The 19,249-nt window shown below is 46.6% G+C and overlaps 2 protein-coding genes across 5 annotated transcripts; one reads left to right on the top strand and one right to left on the bottom strand.

Annotated features, from left to right (window-relative positions):
- The first annotated feature begins 87 nt into the window (after window positions 1–87).
- On the top strand, window positions 88–16,262 carry LOC102388454 (ankyrin and armadillo repeat-containing protein-like). Of its 4 annotated transcripts, XM_025209478.1 has the most exons (11): window positions 88–1,260; window positions 2,954–3,095; window positions 3,855–4,033; window positions 4,732–4,950; window positions 6,293–6,430; window positions 9,408–9,652; window positions 11,485–11,641; window positions 11,774–11,921; window positions 13,300–13,419; window positions 14,572–14,633; window positions 15,134–16,262. In XM_025209478.1, exons 3-11 carry the CDS (start codon window positions 4,030–4,032, stop codon window positions 15,295–15,297), a joined length of 1,257 nt encoding a protein of 418 aa, XP_025065263.1. In that variant the 5' UTR covers window positions 88–1,260; window positions 2,954–3,095; window positions 3,855–4,029; the 3' UTR covers window positions 15,298–16,262. The 4 variants fall into 4 exon arrangements, with proteins under 4 accessions (XP_025065263.1, XP_025065265.1, XP_025065264.1 ...); XM_025209480.1 differs by having other exon boundaries at window positions 88–3,095; window positions 11,801–11,921; XM_025209479.1 differs by having other exon boundaries at window positions 88–3,095; window positions 13,306–13,419.
- Window positions 16,263–16,411: 149 nt separating this feature from the next.
- CIAO2B (cytosolic iron-sulfur assembly component 2B) lies at window positions 16,412–18,335 on the bottom strand (the record flags this gene model as incomplete). The annotated part of the gene is made up of 3 exons (XM_025209481.1): window positions 16,412–16,633; window positions 17,168–17,213; window positions 18,195–18,335. Coding segments are annotated over 3 exons (285 nt in total), but the record flags the coding sequence as incomplete, so codon positions are not given.
- Between the last annotated feature and the right edge of the window lie 914 nt (window positions 18,336–19,249).

Here is a 19,249-nt window from a genome sequence, read left to right as displayed (position 1 = left end):
GGACCCGGGGCCGGGCGGAGCAGGGAGTGCGCGGGTCTCAGCCCCGCTGCCCCCTGGCCAGGGGCAGGGACTCGCCCTCCCCTGCTTTAGGGCTGTAAGAAGCCCCCAGGGTTGGGGCAAGGGGGTGCTGCTCGCAAGCCCACCTTGGGGCAGGCTGCTGAGCCCAGCTCCCTCCATGCAGGCGCTGTCCACCATGACCAGCCTGGAAGAGGGCGCCTGGGCCCCCATTCACCACGCCGCGGTGCGCAACCACGCGGCCACCGTGGCCCGGCTTCTGGACACCGCGGGGCTGGAAGCGCCGACTGGGGATGGGCTGAGAAACACCCCGCTCCTGCTGGCTGCCGCTAGCGCCAGCTACCAAGTGGCGGAGCTGCTGGTGGGACGAGGGGCGGACGTGGCAGCCCTGAACGCCCAGCAGCACGGCGTGGCAGAGCTGTGCGCCTTGCACGGGCACTGGGCTCTGCTCAGGTATTTCCTGGCGCTCGGGGACCCCCGGGTCAATGTGTGCGCCAGGCTGATCGCTCTGCTCCAGTCGGACGTGGACAGGGAAGCGCTGAGTGCAGGCCTGGCCCTGGCACACCTCATGGACGCGGCATCCGGGGCAGCGCCATGTCCAGCTCCCCGCTTGCTGGAGCAGGGGCTGGTTCCTGCGGTGCTTGGCGTGCTTGGGAAAGACACCAGCCACGCTGTGAAGGAACAGGCCCTGCACCTGCTAAACAGCCTCCTGAGAGGCAGAGGTGGGAAGGAAGAGGTGGCCAAGCACGGAGGCATCCAGGTTCTCGTCTCCCTACTCAGCGAGGGGGCGGAAGGGCTTCTGGGTGGGGTGGTGGGTGCCATTTGTGAAATAGCTTGTGAAAAGGGCTTTGCTGAGGAACTTCACTCAGCCGGCGCCATCCCAGCATTTCAGAGGGTGCTCAGCGCAGCTCAGAGAGGCAGCAGTAGCTGCCTGGGCATGGGGAGTGGAGAGCCCCTTGCTGCAGGTAGTCTGAGGAGCCTGGCCTTGATGGCTGAAGCCTGCAAAAGCTGTAAAGATGATATGGGAAAGCAGCACGGCTTCCTGTCAGGACTGGTGCAACTGGCTAAGGAATGCCGCTCCCCAAGCCTGATGATTGTATGGAGCGAAGTTGTGGAAAGTGTGACGGCAAACCATCCAAACAACCAGGCTGCTTTCCTCGCAGTAGATGGAGCCGTTCCTTTGATACACATGATGAAGTCAAAGGCCAGAGATGTCCAGCTGCAGGCAATAAAAGCTCTTCACAGGTAACATGTATGGCAGGTAACACGTATGGCTGCTTTTGGCATCCAGATGCTGGGCCAGACTGACCTCAACTCAATCCACTGCAACTTCCATGTTACTTTTTTTCCCTATTCCTATTTATCAATCAAATCTCTCTCCCTTTGCGGATGTCAGCCAGAACTGTCCCTGGAAATGATTTGTGCCAACTGGAAATGGTTCTACACAAAACTGTACTACACAAGTTTGTTTTGCTCTATTTGGGTTTCTAGGTGTTTCAAAATGCAAATCTGTGTTGAACAAAAACAAAAATTACTTAAATAGCAATTAGGGATTGTTTTTTCTTATAATAGGTGTTTAGGGAAAATGTAGTATGTCCATTAACGTGCAGACAGGCATTGTAGACTATATGGGGAAGGCAGTTCATAGATCAGCGGTTCCCAAACTGTGAGTTGCGACCCCAAATGGGGTCACAACTTCAGGCAGTGGGGTTGCAATAAACATGCCCCCTGAGATTCCTGCTCCCACAGCAGGGTGTGGGGCTGTAGCCAGGCTGGACCAGCTCCAGGAAGGAGCCAACTCTGCAGCCCAGTGTGTGGGACCCGTTGTGGGAGCGCTGCACCACCATGGCCGTCAAGGTGAGGCATGGCAGTGGTGGTGCCATGGAGTTGTGTCCACGCTGCTGCCAGGTGAGTGGGGGGTGCCTCAGCTTGGCAGCCATGGTGGCTCAGCACAGCACAGCACAGCACTCCCTCCCGCCCCAGGTCCTGCCCTCTGGGCCATGGAGCCCCTGAGGAAGAGTTTGGGAAGCACTGTCATAGATCCAAGAGAACATCCAGCACCTTAGCCTGACCTGTCACATCCTGGTAAAATAGGAAAGAAATCTGAATCAGACCCTTTGTGTTTCTGCCATTTGATTTTTTTTTTCAAAAGTTAATGGTTGCTCCATTGGAAAATCACAAGAAAGGAGACAGCTTCTATGAGCAGAATGACACAGTCCCAGAGGTAGCATCACCCTGTCCTATTTGTGTGATTAAGTGATCCTCAGAACCAAAGGTCCATGGGATGTGTGTGGCATGGCTAGGAACACACGTAACCTGAAGATGGATAGAAACCCAAAAGGTTAAAAGTGTAACTCAGATCTCAACACAGCTCCAGGAATGCTGTTTTTCTCCGTATGCGGTGATGAATGTATTGATCTCTCCAGCTAGGTTCCAAGGGTTTATAACACTAACTAAGCAAATGCTGCATGATTTGAAGGGAACTTGGCTCAATTAGGGGAACTACTGGAACATGGGCAGTTGTGGCTTGATTCCACAGGGTCACAACCAGGGGGCCAGGAGCAGACAAGGGCAAGGAAGCAGGGGTACCAATTAGAGTCAGGAGTCAAGGGATCTGGAGCAGATGGATGAGGAGGTCAGTGTCTGTAAGGGACTGAGATGTAGGCAGTCATTTGGGGTCAAACTACAGGCCAAGGAGCAGAGATCCAGACCAAAACCGGGGGTCTGTACAGGATTGGCATGTGGGCAGTTGCCAAAGTAAAGCCAGGAGTCAGATGTTGTAAGATATGGGACTAGGCTGCCATTAGGAACAGGGGTGGGGGTGGATTCAGGAACTGGCAAGGCTGGGACAAAGGGGTCAGCAGACTGCATGATGTATATCCTGTCTAGCCTGGCATTTATGTTTGATTTCCCTCCACCTTAACAAATGTAAATGTAGCGGTGTTGTCAGGGTGTTGGACATGCCAGACATCCAGGTCTTTGAACCCATGGACAGAAATCACAGACTAGGAACCCACAAACAGGAACAAGAACAAAGCCAGGAAGCAGGGTCTTTGGAACAGGAAAGTAGGAACCAACAGGTAGGACATGGGGCTACACTTTATTTGCTACACTTAAATGGTGAACCCAGGCCCGCCAAGGAACTACAAACCCCTCTCAGTTGTTAGAGGGAGGCCACTGACTGTAACAACTGAATACTGAGGAAAATGGATGAAAAAATGGGAAGAAAGTTCAATAACCAGGGCTCCAGAGGGGAACACCAAGCAGAGCACACCAGCTAGTGCCCACTGCCTCTCAGATGTATCTAAGTTGCCCAGTGAAACTCCCTGGGTATGTGCACGGAGGAGCGGGAGGAAAACAGCCCTACAGTCACCTGGGTTCTCCCTGGCCCAGTTCTTCTTATTGATCTGGGCTTTGCCAGGGCCAGGAAGAAGTTGACAAGAAGGTACCAGGCCTTAATGGACCCAGGAAACTAGGGGTCAAGTCCGAGGCTAGGCAAGGAGGCATCTGTCCTGATGAAAAGCTTGCTGGGCACTAAAGGGCTGGTGTTTATAAAGCATCCAGCTGGCACCCTTGCGGGCAACTGGAGCTAGTTGGATGTAGGTAGGCTGCTGGCAGTCAGCTAACCAAGGTCAGTTAGAGGCACTTTAGGCCTGCCTGCTGCCCTGACTCCTGACACTATTTCTGTGGTGTGGCAAAGAGAGCGATCAGTATTTCAGCACTACTGGCTCTTCCCAGTGTTCTTTTGGTCATAAATCACCTCTATCCATTTTCTTTGCCCCGGTAATATAGAACCACTGACTTAAAGTAAAGCAGTTATTTTTCTATCGCCCTAACAGGCTAGTTGAAGGAAACCCTGATGCCCAAAAGAATGTTTTGGAATTAGGGAGCACGTTACCTCTCATTCAACTACTGCAAAAAAGTCAGAGTCCACATGTACAAGAAGTTGTGGCCGATGCTTTATGGGCCTTAGCTGGAGCTGAAACAGAATGTCAGAGGACAGTGGCTGAAGGCATGGGTTTGTATAAGCAGCAAAAGAAACTTGCTCTCTGTCAGATTTGCATGTTAAATGCTGTAGATTAGAATTAGAGAATCATTCTTTGCAAATGTCAAGATGTCTCAGGATCTTTTGCTCTTTCTAAGTATTGTGATGAATTGGGTGAGGCCCTTAGTCTACTCTTGTGCTTATTTCTGCTTGTGCTCTCCAGAGTTGTAACAAAGCAAAATTGACTGGAATTTTATTTTCAGTACTGGCCACAAGGTTTCCGGTAGCATTAGTGAATTCTGACAGCATTATAATAAGATTTCCCTCTGCTTCAGTTTGAAAAAGCCCTGAGTATCCCTGGCAGTCTTGGAGCTGCCTGTTTACAAACTTCAAACCTGAACTGAGTGTATCTTCTCACCCCAAAAGGGCTAGATATTATAATTAACATTATACTGGTAGTACTTCCACAATTAATTACCATTAATTATTATACTGGTAGTACTTACACAGGAAAGTATCATATATGGTATATCAGAGTGGATTATTCTTGTCACCTACAAGGGTACTTTCTTGTCACCCTAGCTCAGAATCAGTGTTGTTTGTTTCCAGTGGCCCCTGCCATGTATTAGGCAAATTCCAAACATGAAAGAAGGCCCAGTCCTTGCTCTGGTTTGAAAGTGGGATAGGAAAAGGGTTTCCACACACTAACACCTCTTGTTATTGTATTTTAGGAGTAAACATGCTGGTTGGTTTTTTGCGCTCTGTATCATGGAAGCTCCACCAAGTTGGAATAGAAGGACTCGGAGTACTTTTGCAAGGTCCTAGCGACGTGAGAAATGCCGTTTTCTCAGCAAACGGAGTGAACCATCTCGTAAGGATGCTGTGTTCCGAGAGAGAAAATATTGTGCTCAGCACAATCCGTGTTCTTCGCCACGTGTGTCTTGGTATTGGTATGTATGTCATGTAACCTTTAACGTTTGGAGCTGTTAGGGCACTGGCGGTACGCAGAACAAACTTATTCCTAAGGAGTTTGCTGTAATGTAGTTGCATCAGTTCTCATTGGATTAACTCACTTGACTACTTGGATTTGCCCCCATGGGTGGCATTTCCCTTTCTGAGGAAAAATTAGGAAGATGTTTCTTCTTCTTAAAATAGGAAAAAGTCTTCCTTTTACATAAGAAAACAAACCAAAAAGTTCATTTGATTATGTCCCATATTTATTTCAAACAACGTGTTTGGCTAGGAAGGGGAGAAGTAGCATCGTTGTCTGTTTGACAGACTAGAGAGGATGGCTTTTAACTACTGTTAAAACCATTGCTAAAATGTAGTTTATAAAACAAGTCTCCAGAGGGAGATATTTATCAGACTGTTACAGATGTAAGCTCATCATTCCCGTACCAGGCAGAAGACCAAAATAACAAGACATTCTTTTTACAAACTCTTGCAAGCTTGTGGTATGCCTTACAACACTTCAGGGTAAGGGAAGTGACTGGGATAAGTGTCATCCTTCAAAGTGTAAAATTCATCTTCCCACATTTTCCATGAGTAGTGTTTAGCTGTGTCTCTGGGTACAAAGCTATCTCAAGACTTTTCTTACCTACTCAAGGTGAAATTTAATTTTGGTACAGAGGGTCTTAAGATGCCCCACAACGAAATTGTGGGGCTTCTTAAAAAAGGGGGCATGGTGATTTGAAAATGACTGTGCAGGCCCAGAATATAGCAGGGTATAAGGAGTAGGAATATTGAAAAGTTGCCAACATTAGAGATACTTGACACACAACTGTGCACTGCAGATGTAGTGGCTCAAACCCTGCTGTAGGACATGTGTTGTCTGCAAGTGCTATTGTAACGTGTGGATTAGAAGAGTGCTGTGGAAGGATTTGTATTGCAGCCCTGCTCTCTGCTGGAGGACTGAATTCAATGCCCTGTGGAAGGACCTTCCCAGAAATGCTATGGTGTGATTCACCTTCCCACCTTGCTGCTTATACTGCTTGCACTCTGCATGAATTTGAGACAGTGTATTTTGCTAGGAAGAGAAGTGACACTGTCCTTGTCCCTACTGGGACAGGCTTTTAACAACTATAAAAACTATTGCAAAAAACATTGCAAAAAGAGCCTCTTGAAAAGTTGGCTTAGCTTGCTTGTATCCCACATATCTGGTCCAAAGGGGCATGTGTTTGAGGGGACAGATTCCATTATGAAGAACTGTAGAAAATTTAAATGACATTGTTTGTTAAAAAAATGTTTTAAAAGGTTTAACTTTTACTTTTTCTTCTCCAACTTTGTTCTTAGGCTACATTCCACACTACAAGAACCAAATAGCCATTGCTAATTCCAGGGGTCTCAAGTTTTTGCTAGCATTGATGATACATTCTCCGTCTGAAGCAATCCAGGCAGAGGCAGCCTACACCCTGAGTGCTGTGGTCCTAGGTAAAGCACACTGAATAATACTCGAGCCTGAGTTCAGCTGCTAACAAAAATGATTAGACAGTAAAGTAGAGTGTGATACATGCTTGGGAGGAAGTGGTGTTGGGATCACGCTGAGCACTGTGGGGAAACAACCAGCCTGGTTAGAACAAAGGATCCAGAGAAAGCTCCTGGGTCCTTTCCTTGCTTGCGACCTTGGAGAAGCCCCCTAAACTTTCCATGCCTCAGTTTATTCTAGTGAAAAATGAATTTAACATTGTCTGCCTCCTGTAGGTTAGTGAGGGTTAATATTTGTAGAGAGGTTTGCAATACTTGCATAAAAGAAGTTTTGCAAGCTCAAAGTACTGTTCGCAGCAAAAAATCATTTGGCTACTCCAAATATGCACATGTACAGTTGCCTCATTCCAAAGTTAATATGGCAGTGATATTTAAACAATTCCCTCCTCAATTCCCAAATATTGTATTAGCTGACTTCAGGCAAAGGAGCAGAGTCCTGGTATATGTTGGTCTTTACTCATTTTGAAAATCAGCTGCACTTCTTTAGGGGGTATTAAAAAGAAATGACCTCAAACCAGTAAAGTCTTCTGTCCCCACACAACATGCACCTTTGTTTAAAAAAACAAAACAAGGGGTGGACTAAGCAACGTTCACATTTGAACCAAATCACCAAAGAAAAATATTAGTCATTGAAACCACTGATTTGCACCCTGAAGCACTAAGATAACTTGGACCAGTTGTCCAAATGCAGGACAGTGATCCAGGGAAAACTTCAAATTGAGCAACAGCTATTGAAAATACAAAGAACCAAAGACCTACTTGTCCTAACTCCCAGCCTCAGTACCCTCTGCCTCAATCTTTTTAGCAATTGTCTGAGACAGGGATGCTCAACCTCCAGCCTGCAAGCCAAATGCAGCCTGCAGAGCCATCACTTTTGGCCTGCGGGGCTCCCCATGGGTCAGAAAATTTGGCAGTGGGGCATGAGTGACAGTATGGCCACCCTCCCTCTTGATAGATTTCCAAACCCCAAACCCTACACGCTGAGTTGGAGCTGGGCAATGCCCCTTGTTCCCCCTTTGCGTCCCCCCCCCCCCCGTGGCTGGGTTGGGGCTGGACCATGCCCCTTTCTCTCTTCCCTATCGCTGGATTAGGGCCATGCTGCACCCCCTCCTCTTTGCAGCTGGATCAGGGCCATGCCACCTCCCCCCCACAGAGCTAGATCAAGCTCCCTTCCCCCGTGGGCTGGGTTGGGACCAGGCTGCTCCTTTGCCCTCTTTTACACAACTGGATGGGGCCTGCCCACCAGACACTGATCAAGATACTTACTGGGCACTAACCATTCCACCTGCCAGGCAAAAAATGTTGAGCACCACTAGTGTGAGATGTCACATGCTGGTCACACAATATCTTCAGCTGTGTAAGTATCTGTACTGTACCAGGAAAACCTGGTGAATAAATAGTCCGTATACATGCACAAATTGCATTGTGTCAGTCCTGTATGGCAATCATACTTTACCCTTGGGGAGCCTTAAAGCAATTTACACACATTAATGAAGTAGCTGTGCAACTACTCTGTAAGGAAGACTAGTTCTAATTATCCACGTTATACAGTTAGAAAAAAGTGACAAAGTATGCTGTCCAATGTGATGCAGGGGATAGCTGCCCTGTCCATTTTGCCAGTCCTCTATCTTCTTTACAGGGCACCCTTACTGCATGTTATTGCAAAAGGTGTAAGAAAGCATGCTTGTGTTTCCATTTCCAGAAGCAGATGCTTACATAAGGCTACTTAAGGAGTGATAGAAGGGTAAAAAAGGTTTTCATTTAGCCGTGTCCATTTTACAGTTTGCAAAGAAACTTGTAATCCCACAGTTGTGGGGCAATTCAGTTTTGGCAGACCAACAGTTTGTCTTTAGACTCTTTGCTTTATGTATTTCATTTTGTTAACAGCATATCAGTTACTTAATTTATCTGACCAATGAATGGTTAATTTGCTTCTAGGAAAAACGCCCAAAACATTAGTTTGAATAATCTAAACTGTCTCTAACAAGATGACTGACTGCCTTAAAACTCATGTCTAGCAGTTAGTACTGTCCTCAGCCCTTTTGGGTGCATGCTGATTTGGTTCATTTGACCACATCAGCCTACAGGGGGTGGCATCAATGGCTGACCTTCTGCTGGTTGCTCTCAGCTTATGGACTTTCCTTTAGCTCAAAGGATAGAGGCTTCTGTGAAAATACTCTCTGCCTAAGTGCTGCAGACCATCATTTGATCCTCATAGACAATAATGGCATCTGTTTGCCATATCCAGCTGTTCAAGTCAGTGCAGGGATCTCAAAGGGAAGGAATCCACCTTGCATTCTGCAGCTACAACTCATTACACTTGCATCTGACACAGTCCAGCAAAGGCATGTCGTCAGAAGGGACCAGAGCACTCCTCAGCTGTTCAGAGCCTATTTCTACAGCAGGTGTTATTGAACTCCGTAAACGTTTCTCTCTCCTTCCACATTATTTGTCCCCTTCCCCTTTAACTTACCCCTAGCTCCTCTTTTATCCCTCAAGCAGATCGTCAACACTCATATTTTGTAATACGCAACTACGCTTTTACCAGAATCCCAGAATTCTGGCTGTGTTTAAACAAACTACTCCTTTTATTTCCATTTCTCTTCACTTTATAAACAATAAAGACATTAAAGGAAAGCAGTGGGTGTTACCATGAGTTCAGCTGTAGTTAATGGCAAACTTCCTGCTGACTTCACTGGGACCAGAACTTCACCTAGTTTGTTTAAAATTTTGGAAGGGCTTTTTCACATAATATAAACACCGCCAATGACAACTGATTTCAAAGCTACACTCTGAGTGCTTTTATTATGTTTTCAGTAGATATTATGTCACACATAAGAGCCAGCTCATAATTCATGGGTTTCTTGGGAAATTTGGGGTTGGAAAAGATAAATGACTTGTTTTTTTCCTGCTCTTCATTCAGGCAACAGTGAAAACTTGGAGATACTTTCCCAGAGTTCAGCCTTCCAGTACAGGTACATCCTTCCCCTGCTATATTCATCTGAGGAAGAGATTCGCCTTCTGACGGCCGGGGCCTTAGCAACATTTGCTTTCAATAACGTCAGTGAGCAGCGAGCAATCATTCGAGCAGGGGGAGTTAGATGGCATCACTTTCAACCATTCCTGCAGTCCAGCAAAGAGATTCACAGAATACAGGCTGCTTTCCAGGTAAGCTATTCCAGCGCAGACATTTTTCTTACTTATAGGTGGCCATCAGATCACCCCTGAGCCTGCGCTTTTCCAGGCTAAAGAGCCCCATAGCTCTCAGCCTGTCATCGTACTCTCTGTTTTCCTGACCTCTGATCATGCGCGTGACTCTTCCCTGGACTCTCTCAAGCTTCTCCACATCCTTTTTGAATTGTGGAGCCCAAAACTGGACGCAGTACTCCAGCTGCGGCCTCACCAAGGCCGAGGTACAAGGGGAGAATGATGTCCTGGGATTTGCTTGAGAAGCATCTATGGATGCAAGCCAGCGTTTTGGTCGCTTTACTAGCCGCAGCATCGTATTGAAGGCTCATGTTCATCTTGTGGTCAATGATGACCCTCAAGTCTCTTTCTTCCGTAGTGCTAGCCAGTGTAGCACTGCCAAGCCTATAAGGATGCTGCAGGTTTTTCCTCCCAAGGTGGAGAACCTTGCATTTTTCAGTGTTAAACACCATCAGGTTCTCGTCTGCCCATTTGCTGAGCCTGTCCAGGTCAGCCTGGATCGCCTTCCTGTCTTCAAGTGTGGATGCTTTGCCCCAAAATTTGGTGTCATCGGCAAACCTGGCCAGTCCGTTTCTGACTCCAATGTCCACATCATTAATGAAGATGTTGAACAATATGGGTCCAAGGACAGAGCCTTGGGGGAACCCACTGGTCACAGGGAACCATGATGATTGCCTTCCATCAACCACCACTCTCTGGGTCCGACCACAGAGACAATTTCCCAGCCAGCAGATCGTGGTGGACCCAAGGCCACAATTGGCCTGTTTCGCCAAGAGGCGATCATGGGATACCAGATCGAAGGCTTTTTTGAAGTCAAGATATATGACATCAATCTTTTCTCCCTTGTCCAGGTGATAGGTCACCTGGTCATAAAAGGAAATGAGATTGGTCAAGCAAGACCTACCCGCAACAAACCCATGCTGCCTATCCCTCAGGGTGTTGGTGTTGGCTAGTCCATTAAGGATGGCCTCTTTAATAAACATTTCTAAGACCTTCCCCGGGATAGAGGTCAGGCTGATGGGCCTGTAGTTTGGCAGATCCACTTTCCTCCCTTTCTTGAAGATAGGCACCACATTGGCCTTCTTCAGGTCTTTGGGCACTACACCAGAGCACCCGGAGTTCTCAAAGATCTGTGCCAGAGGCTGGGCTATGATGCCTGCCAGCTCCTTGAGTACCCTGGGGTGCAGATTGTCAGGGCCAGCTGACTTGAAGGTATCCAGTATGGGCTAGGAGAGCCTATTGTTTCTAATTTAACTATGTATTATATTGTATGCATGCATCTAGTTTATGTGAGTCTAGTGACTAGAGGCTCCAGCTGGGTTTGAGATCATTGGGCTACTCTGCAGAGGGATTACGAGCCCCCATAATGTTGACTCTGTGTTAAAGTCCATGTTTTTTCCTTCCCCCTGCCTTTTTTTCCAGTAAAACATGTACAAATCTACTTAAACTCTTTCGGTTTGCCCTTATAAAGAAGCACAAGCAAGGCAGAAGCCTCTCTCTTTTCCCCAAGGCACTGGGAGAGGTGGGGGAGACGGTTTACCTTAACAAGTTGCAGCATGTGCTACCTTGGGTACCAGCTAGCGTCATCGTGTTCAAATAAACCAGTGTCTCTGATTTATGACACTGAGCGTGCCTGTCTTAATCCCTCCGTTCAGCTATGAAACTCTTTAGATCAGTCAGTAACAATAAGTTGGCCTAACAACCAATATCAGTCTCAGGTGACTGATGCATTAGGGTGACTGGAGGTAGAGCTCTACTGAACGTTATTTTTTCTGTGTAATGTTTTCTTGCAGTCCATTGTTCTGTCTCGAATCATTCCAGATAATGAGCCAGCTAATATCACTGCCATAGGGATCAGAACCATTGTGGATACACTGGAACGTTCCCAAGCACACCACACACTGGCTTTGGCTGCTGATTGTGTGGCCCGTTTAGCACACACCCGCGCAGGTAAAGAGCAGCGCATATGCTACCGCTGTACTCATTTCCAAGTGGAAAAATAGGTATCTGAGACGTGTGCCTTGGGAGGATGGAGATGACATCAAATATATGCTGTATACACCTGTGTCTGCATTCTTCCAGGAATCACTGCTGCTCTGGTTTCCATAGATGCAGTTGGCGTATTATTCCAACTCCTCTCCAGCTCAGTAGTCCTGGTCCAGAGTTGTGCTGCTGTCGCACTTGGGTATTTGAGCTTCAATCATGTAGCAGAGAGACAGCTACTGAGAAGGTACCGTACTCCTGCTCCCATCGGAGTACATAGTTAGCGTGTTTCAAGCCAAAGCCACCGAGTAGGTTTTCAAACCACCATTTTGTCACATCGGCCTGCAATTATCCATGTGGCAACAGAGCACACAATGCAGCTCAGGGGAAGGGGGTGGGAAAGCTACCTCACTGCTTTGAGTCCTCCCGAGTTCCTTCAACCTGCCCGGAACATGTTGCTTGCCTGTGTTGTCATGTCCCAGTCCACGGGTTTTCAACCTTTTATAGTGTGTCCCCCTTCTGACTCCTGTGCCCCTTATATTTTTTTCTTGTTTTTAAGTGGGGTGGGACAGAGGCCCCTGCGGTGTGGGAGGGAGCGGGGCTAGGGCAGGCACTGCACAGCTGGGGCAGGGCATAGGACGGAGCCGCAAAGAAAGGCAGGCTGGTCCCAGCAGCAAGGGAGGGAGTGGAGCTGGAGCAGGGGCTGCCCGGCAGGGGTTGGGCGGTGGCTCCTGCTACTGTGTGCACCCCAGGGAGGGCATGGTGGGTGGGGGCATCTGCCCCCAGATCTGCACGGGGTGGGGGCTGGGTCAGGCTCTGCTAGGGGAAGGCGGCAGTGGTGCTGGGAGGAGGGTTGGGGGGGCTTATGGCAAATTGTGGAGTAGCTGCAGCCCCCTTCCCTCCGTAGGCCCCTGTGGTGAGGGAGGGAATGGGGCAGGGGCAAGTGTTGCATGGCTGGGAGGAGCCTGGGACTGAGCTGCGTACCCCTGGATCTGCACACTGGATGGGCTGGGGCAGCCCTGGGCTTTTCCTGGTGGGCTTGGCTGCTCTAGGTGGGTGGCAGCACTGGCAGGGGGGCTACAGGAAGGGATGCAGCCACTCCAGAATTTGCCATAGACCCAACCCCCCTTCCCAGCGCTGCCTGCCCCAAGTGCAGCATGGCCCAGCTCAGCCCCTCCCCATCAGGAACAGCCCAGCATAGCCCTGGCCCCAGCCTGCTCCACCCTGCTTGCAGATCCAGGGGTACATGCCCCCCATGTCCCCAGGGGTGCATGTAGCAGCAGCACTGGGGTTGGGGCACAAACTGGGGGAGAGCTTGTATACAACAGCCACAACAGCCACCACTGGCTACCGGATGGGGGCAGCGGCCGTGCAGGAGAGCAAGCTGGGGTTGGGGGTGGGGAGGCACCACAATATGCCATGTAGGGCTGGCGGTGTCCAGCGTACCCCTCCGCCGGGTAAGGGGCGAACACGCTGGGGGAGACGCAACCGCCGCGCCTATTCCGTCCTCTCACCCACGCACACCCCCAAAGACCTAAGTACGCCTCGGGGTATGTATACCCCCATTTGACAACCCCTGTCTTAGCCCTTAAATAGACAGCGATAAAAATGCTGTCCTTGCCCAGGTGCAGGAAGAAACCTCATCTTGTTGGGAACCTGCTTCTCTATACCAGAAAACACAAGATATCCCCAATGTTTTTGGCAAGATGGAAGCACTCCCAAGAACTGAGGCTGCCCGCTATTCGGTGAGTTTGTTTACAGCAGCGGTGGCCAACCCACAGCAGGGGTGCCACAAGTGGCACATGGCAGATCACGGAGAAGACAGGCAACACAGTGGCAGGATGCAGGAAGCAAAGCAGCAAAATCAGGGTGCACAGGATAGGAGGCAGAGCAGCTTACTAGGCAGATGAAGGGGATTAGAGTGGCACTGGAGGCTATGGCAGCACACTTGCCAAAAAGATTGCACTCCCACGCCCCTGGGTTACAGCATTCTGCTCCTGGGATAAAGCGAGTGGAACATCTCTTCCTAGCACTCTGGCTAAAGATGCAACATTCTCTATTAAAGTTTTAATATCTATTTGTATCAGATCTATGTAGCCCCTTAGCTCAAGATGACTCCAAACAGCTGTGTACTACAACAGTAGTCCCAACCCATGACTTGGAGGAAGCATGGTCAAAACTCTCTGACAATGCTCCTGGCCACAAGAAATAAAGTCAAGACAGAGACTGACAGGGAAGTATGATGCTGCCTACAGCACATTATCTGCTCAGTATAACTGTCCATGAGCCAGCAAAGGTTAAGGACCATTATGCTGCAAGTATATTCATTAATGGTTAGTCATAGTCATTACCATTACTTAGTGGTATAGTGAGCAGATGTCACAAGGTTATCATCACACTCGACCTATGACTACACACACACACACACACACACCCCCCCCGTATTATCTGCAAGGTAAAATACCTCAGCAAAGAGCAAAATTTTACTTTCATATGCACACACGCATCTCCGAATAGAAGCTACACATGTGCATTTAAAGAGATACACCAGTAAAGAAAGACCTGAATACATTCCTTATTCTTTAGGATGCCAAGGATGAAATTTAGCTAGGTTGCGGAGATGACTACCACTAATCCCTGAAGGATGTTCCCAGGGATATTTTAGCAAGTGCAAGCAACCAGATCCCAGTTCTGTGAGAATGTAAATTCAGCAGCACAGCCTCCCTCCCTCACCAGCTAGGAGTGTGAATTCAGAAGAGAGCCATTTACTGAGTTACCAGCACTTAGATTGTTCTTGAAACCAAAGCACAGGTTTATACATACACATACATACGTGTCTTTGCACAGAACATGAACAGACGTTTCCTAAAGACTGTCTCAATGCTTTGTCATCACAGGAACAAACCTGCCCTTGTATCGTCCATGCATATGAAGTTTTCAGAAGTCCACCCCCTTCCTGGTAAGTGTCAATGTTAAGTGTCATGTTCTTATTTTCTATTCCTCAGGATGTCATCACTTTTTGAGATAGTGAGCAGTCATTCCAACAGTGCTAGAAAGAACTGTTTAAGAGGACATGCATGATAATGATGTTGTGACTTATTCTGCAAAACACAGAAGTTGCACTGGATGCTCCAGCTATCTTTTCTGCAGCCTCTGGTTACTGAGTAAATCCCTGGTCTGTTAAGGTGCAGAAATAAGAAGTGCTGCTAAAAAATCCAAAGCAAACTGACAGTAATTTTTTCTTTTAGTTAATTGACCTCTGAACAATTTTTTGCAACTACATCATATGTTTTGACTTCCCTTCCCACCAAAACTAGTTAACTAGGTTCCACATGAATTGACTTGGAGGCAGAAATATTTTCTACAGTATATGTTGTATAACCTAGGATGCAAAGGTGAAAGAAACATTTGCCATTGTTATACAGTATCAAGGTGGATTTATTTAAATTCTGTTTAAAGGTTTCCAGTTTCCCATTTTGAATTCTGAAGACTTCTTAACCAGAAGTTGTAAATCAAGGTCTCACAGGGAGCCTGAAGATAGCAGCAAGAGGACAAAAACCACCCTAGAATTCACCCCAATGCACCAGTCTTTGAAAACACATACCAAGCATGGCAGACTCTAAATACAAAACAGTGTAAGGTGATACTCAGCTATATTTATTAATTAAATGGAATTTAATTAGAGATTGTTACTCTATTTGTACATCTTCAAATTATGCAGTCTCTATACATTGACCTTTACTTCAAAGAATGAGTTCTTTACTGTAAAATGACACTAATAAATAAAATAAAAAAATCTCTGGGTGCTGCTGCTTGTGTGCCTCTGCCTAAGAACTGCTACCAAACAGCAAAGCAAAGTAAATAGATTCTCAATGTTAGTTCTGTCAATATTGGCAAATATTAGCAAATATTAGGCTGTGTCTTTTTCTAAGCAGTTTGTGATAAAACTTAAAACTCCTTTCATGGTGTCAGACTTTGCAGGGGTAGAGAGTGAGATGTTGCAGCAAAGTCGAACCAGAACTGGCTTGAAGGCACATTTGTCCCTTCCTTGAGTTGTAATGAATGCAGAGCCTCTTCAGATCACTTGCTATTTCGTTTCTGATAGCACATCAGCATCAGGCTTCAAAACAGGAAGCGTTTTGTAAGTTTGTGTCACAGGCTTTTTTGCCAACAAAATCCAAGTAATTCAGATTAACATTTTATGACAAATTAGATGTACCAACTACAGGAGAGCTCCATATAACCATGCATATAAAATTACTTTAAGAAAATAGGCTAGTTTTTTTAAAGTGCGTGTTTATTGCTGTATAAGCATCCCAAAACCCTGCAAATTTGTCTGCAAATGTGAACTGTAAAAAAACTCCACTTCTGAAGTTTAATATGAGCGAAACAACAAGTGAAAATGCCTGTCTTCATGTGCCAAGAAGACAGAGACCGAAACCATTACTCAGTGTGCACAACACATTCCCAAATCCAGAATATAAATAATTCTTGGTTTAAGACAGTGAGGGCCGTGGCCAAGGTATGTAGAAATTAGTCTTTATTTTATGATTTGTTTTGTACTGTGAGGGGAAACATTTGTGTTGCTGTTCCTGAATTAAATATTATAAATATTAAAATCCTCTTCTGACAAAATAAAACTGTAATATTACATTAACAGTATTTTGGACACACTATCTATCACTCTTAAGTTAATTTCCATAGGTTAACTCTTGGAAGAGTACTAGAACACTTATATAAAACTCAAAATTAGAATAGCTTTATTTTGCTTATAGATACATATCCAACTAAATACTAGCAGCACTGTTTATTTACAAAGTTAGCCCACCATATCAGAAAAGCAGAGCTTCTTATCAGGCAGTTAAGATCGAGCAGATAAACACTGGTTCACCACTTCCAACAAATGAGAATTCTCCAAAGCAGCAGCTACTCGCTCTTTGTCAGCAAGCTGTTTGTTTACTGTAAGGAAAGAGTCCCACAATGCTTGGTCAGGGTACCTCAGCACAGCAACGCATTGTTAACATTTTACATACAAGCTGACTCTTCCTCAGGCTGTTGCTATGGTAGGCAGGGCCCCATGTTTTTCACAATTTGGTAGTGCTGAATGTGCGCAGAATTGTGCTTAGCAGTTGAGCATCACTCCCCCCCCCCCCCAAGACGATTGGACCTCGGTGCGCCACACAACCCTAGTTCATCCACTATAGCTTTGTGTAGGTTTAACTGCCTGAAACACATTGAGGGACCAGAATCTAAATGTCAACCCCTTGGTTTCTTGCTGCATCTCTTCAGCTACCATCCCAATCCATTTTGTTGAATTTAATGGATACTGGGCCAAGGGTCGTGGAATCCTGTAACACACTTCCCCGACTTCTAGTTTGCTCTCTTGCACTCAGTGACCTTCAGATCTAATCTCTCTAATTTCCAAGGTTTATAAACAATGAAATACTTTTGCAGAACACTTTTTATGTATCTTAGCACTAGGGAAAAGCTCACCTGCATGCTCAGAGATGTGTGTTCCTGGCGTTATGTGAACATCAACCTAAGTAAAATGAAATGTAATCCAGTTATTTATAAGACTGTTAACTTGCACTAGGTTGGTGCTTAGATGTGGAGTGAGGTCAAAGTAAAAATGCTTTAGTTCAGCAGTTCAGAAAGCAGCATCTAGTATTATAGTCCCACTCAAAAAAAACCCATCAGGGTCATTTGTCAGCTTCACACTCATGCCTACACACTCACTGGTATCACATGCAACTACATGTATTAAAGCAATTTTTTAAGAGTTTACTTTTCACATCTGACAATACTTAGGCTTTGGTAAGTTTCATGGTCCCTCTCCCTCTCTTGGTCAGTTTCTTCCTTGTTTCAAATATTATAATAAGTTGGGAAGACAATGGGAAGAAAGTCTTTAAAAATGTTTAAAAATAAATTCTAGCTGTGCTACTTAAAGTAGTTTTGTCAAACTATTTTCCCCTGTATTAGTCCAAAGACATCTCATTAATACTGTTCCTTTAAGATTTAACATTTCCACCAAAACAATTTCATAATGAAACAAGAAAACATAGTCCTTGGCAAGTTACCATCTCCTGCCAGACCCTCCTCCACAATATTCAACGCAGCATAAGCTTTCATTAGGATAAGGATATGGTGCAGCCATCTGATCCTAAAACCATTAATTGGAAACTCCTATATTTTAATCCTACTTTGGTTGTAAACTCCCCTTTTGGACTGGTCACGGTAGAAAACTTTCTTCCTTGCCCTCAGACTATCCTTTTACAAAAAGGGGATAATCTCCCTTCCACCAAGGATCACTAACACTAAATGTTATATACTATTTCTCACCACAGATCCCATTCAGTCTAATTTATTCTAAGAATCAGACTGATAACTGTGCCTGCTTGTAACTTAATCAGTTTCCTGGAGTATTTTCCTCATTTCATAGCACAAGGGAATGAGAAGCCTTAAACAGTTTCTTTTCTTTAACGTTCTTCCTTCTCCTGTCAAGGCTGCTGTTATTACTCACCTTAAACCTTTCAGGTAGCGATCTGATCAACTTTACTTTTATTGACAAGCCAATTAATGTTGCCATACTACAGTGAGGAATTGTGGGAGTAAACTCCACTGCAACTGTGCTTTCAGCATCATTCACCTGTTGAAAAACAAATTATTTGCTATGTACAAAATGTACCGACTTTTCCACTAGTTGGGACTAGCAATTCAGATTTATAGATGTAGGGTCGTAGGGACCCGAGCAGATCATCAAGTCCGACCCCCTGCCCTGGGCAGGAATGAATACTGGGCTCATATGACCCCCACTAAGTTAAGCTCATATGACCCCAGCTAGGTTGTTATCAAGCCTCCTTTTAAAAACCTCTAAGGTAGGAGCCAGCACCACTTCCCTTGGAAGCTAGTTCCAGATCCTAGCCACCCTGACTGTGAAGCAGTGCCTCCTGATGTCTAGTCTGAACCTACTCTCGATCAACTTGTGGCCGTTATTCCTTGTTACTCCGGGAGGTGCTTGGAGGAACAGGATCTCACCCATTCCCCTCTGGTTCCCCCCGCTCCCCCTAATAAGTTTATAGACAACAACTAAATCCCCTCTCAGCCTTCTCTTGTGGAGGCTGAACAGGTTCAGGTCCCGTAGCCTCTCCTTGTAGGGCCTGCCCTGCTGCTCCTCCCCCCCCCCCCCCCCCCCCCCCCATCACAATTATCTTAGTGCTTCAGTTTGCTAATCCCAAACAGCACCCGGGCAGAAGCATGCATGTTTACAGCACCACTGTTTCAAATGCAATGTTTTATGTGCACTACAATGCCAGGTGTTACTGTCCTCCTTGCAGGCAGAGGTATAAAAGATTATTTGGGGGGGGGAGGGGGGCTGAGCACCTGCACCCCCTCCCCAAGCAGCTAAGTATGTGGGGGAAGGGCCTGGGGGAGGGGTAAGGATGGGGGGGGAAGACAGATGGAGGCCACAGTGGGGAAGGAGGGAGCAGGGCACAGAGAGGAGCAGGGGCTGGGGCAGTGGGACGAGTGGAGCCTCAGGAGACATGTACCCCCCCCCCGATCTGCACGCCCGGCGGA

Source organism: Alligator sinensis, unplaced genomic scaffold (assembly GCF_000455745.1).
Source record: "Alligator sinensis unplaced genomic scaffold, ASM45574v1 scaffold170_2, whole genome shotgun sequence".
NCBI lineage: Eukaryota > Metazoa > Chordata > Crocodylia > Alligatoridae > Alligator > Alligator sinensis.
The sequence above is the reverse complement of the archived record's forward strand: the minus strand, read 5'-3'. Positions and strand labels throughout refer to the sequence as shown.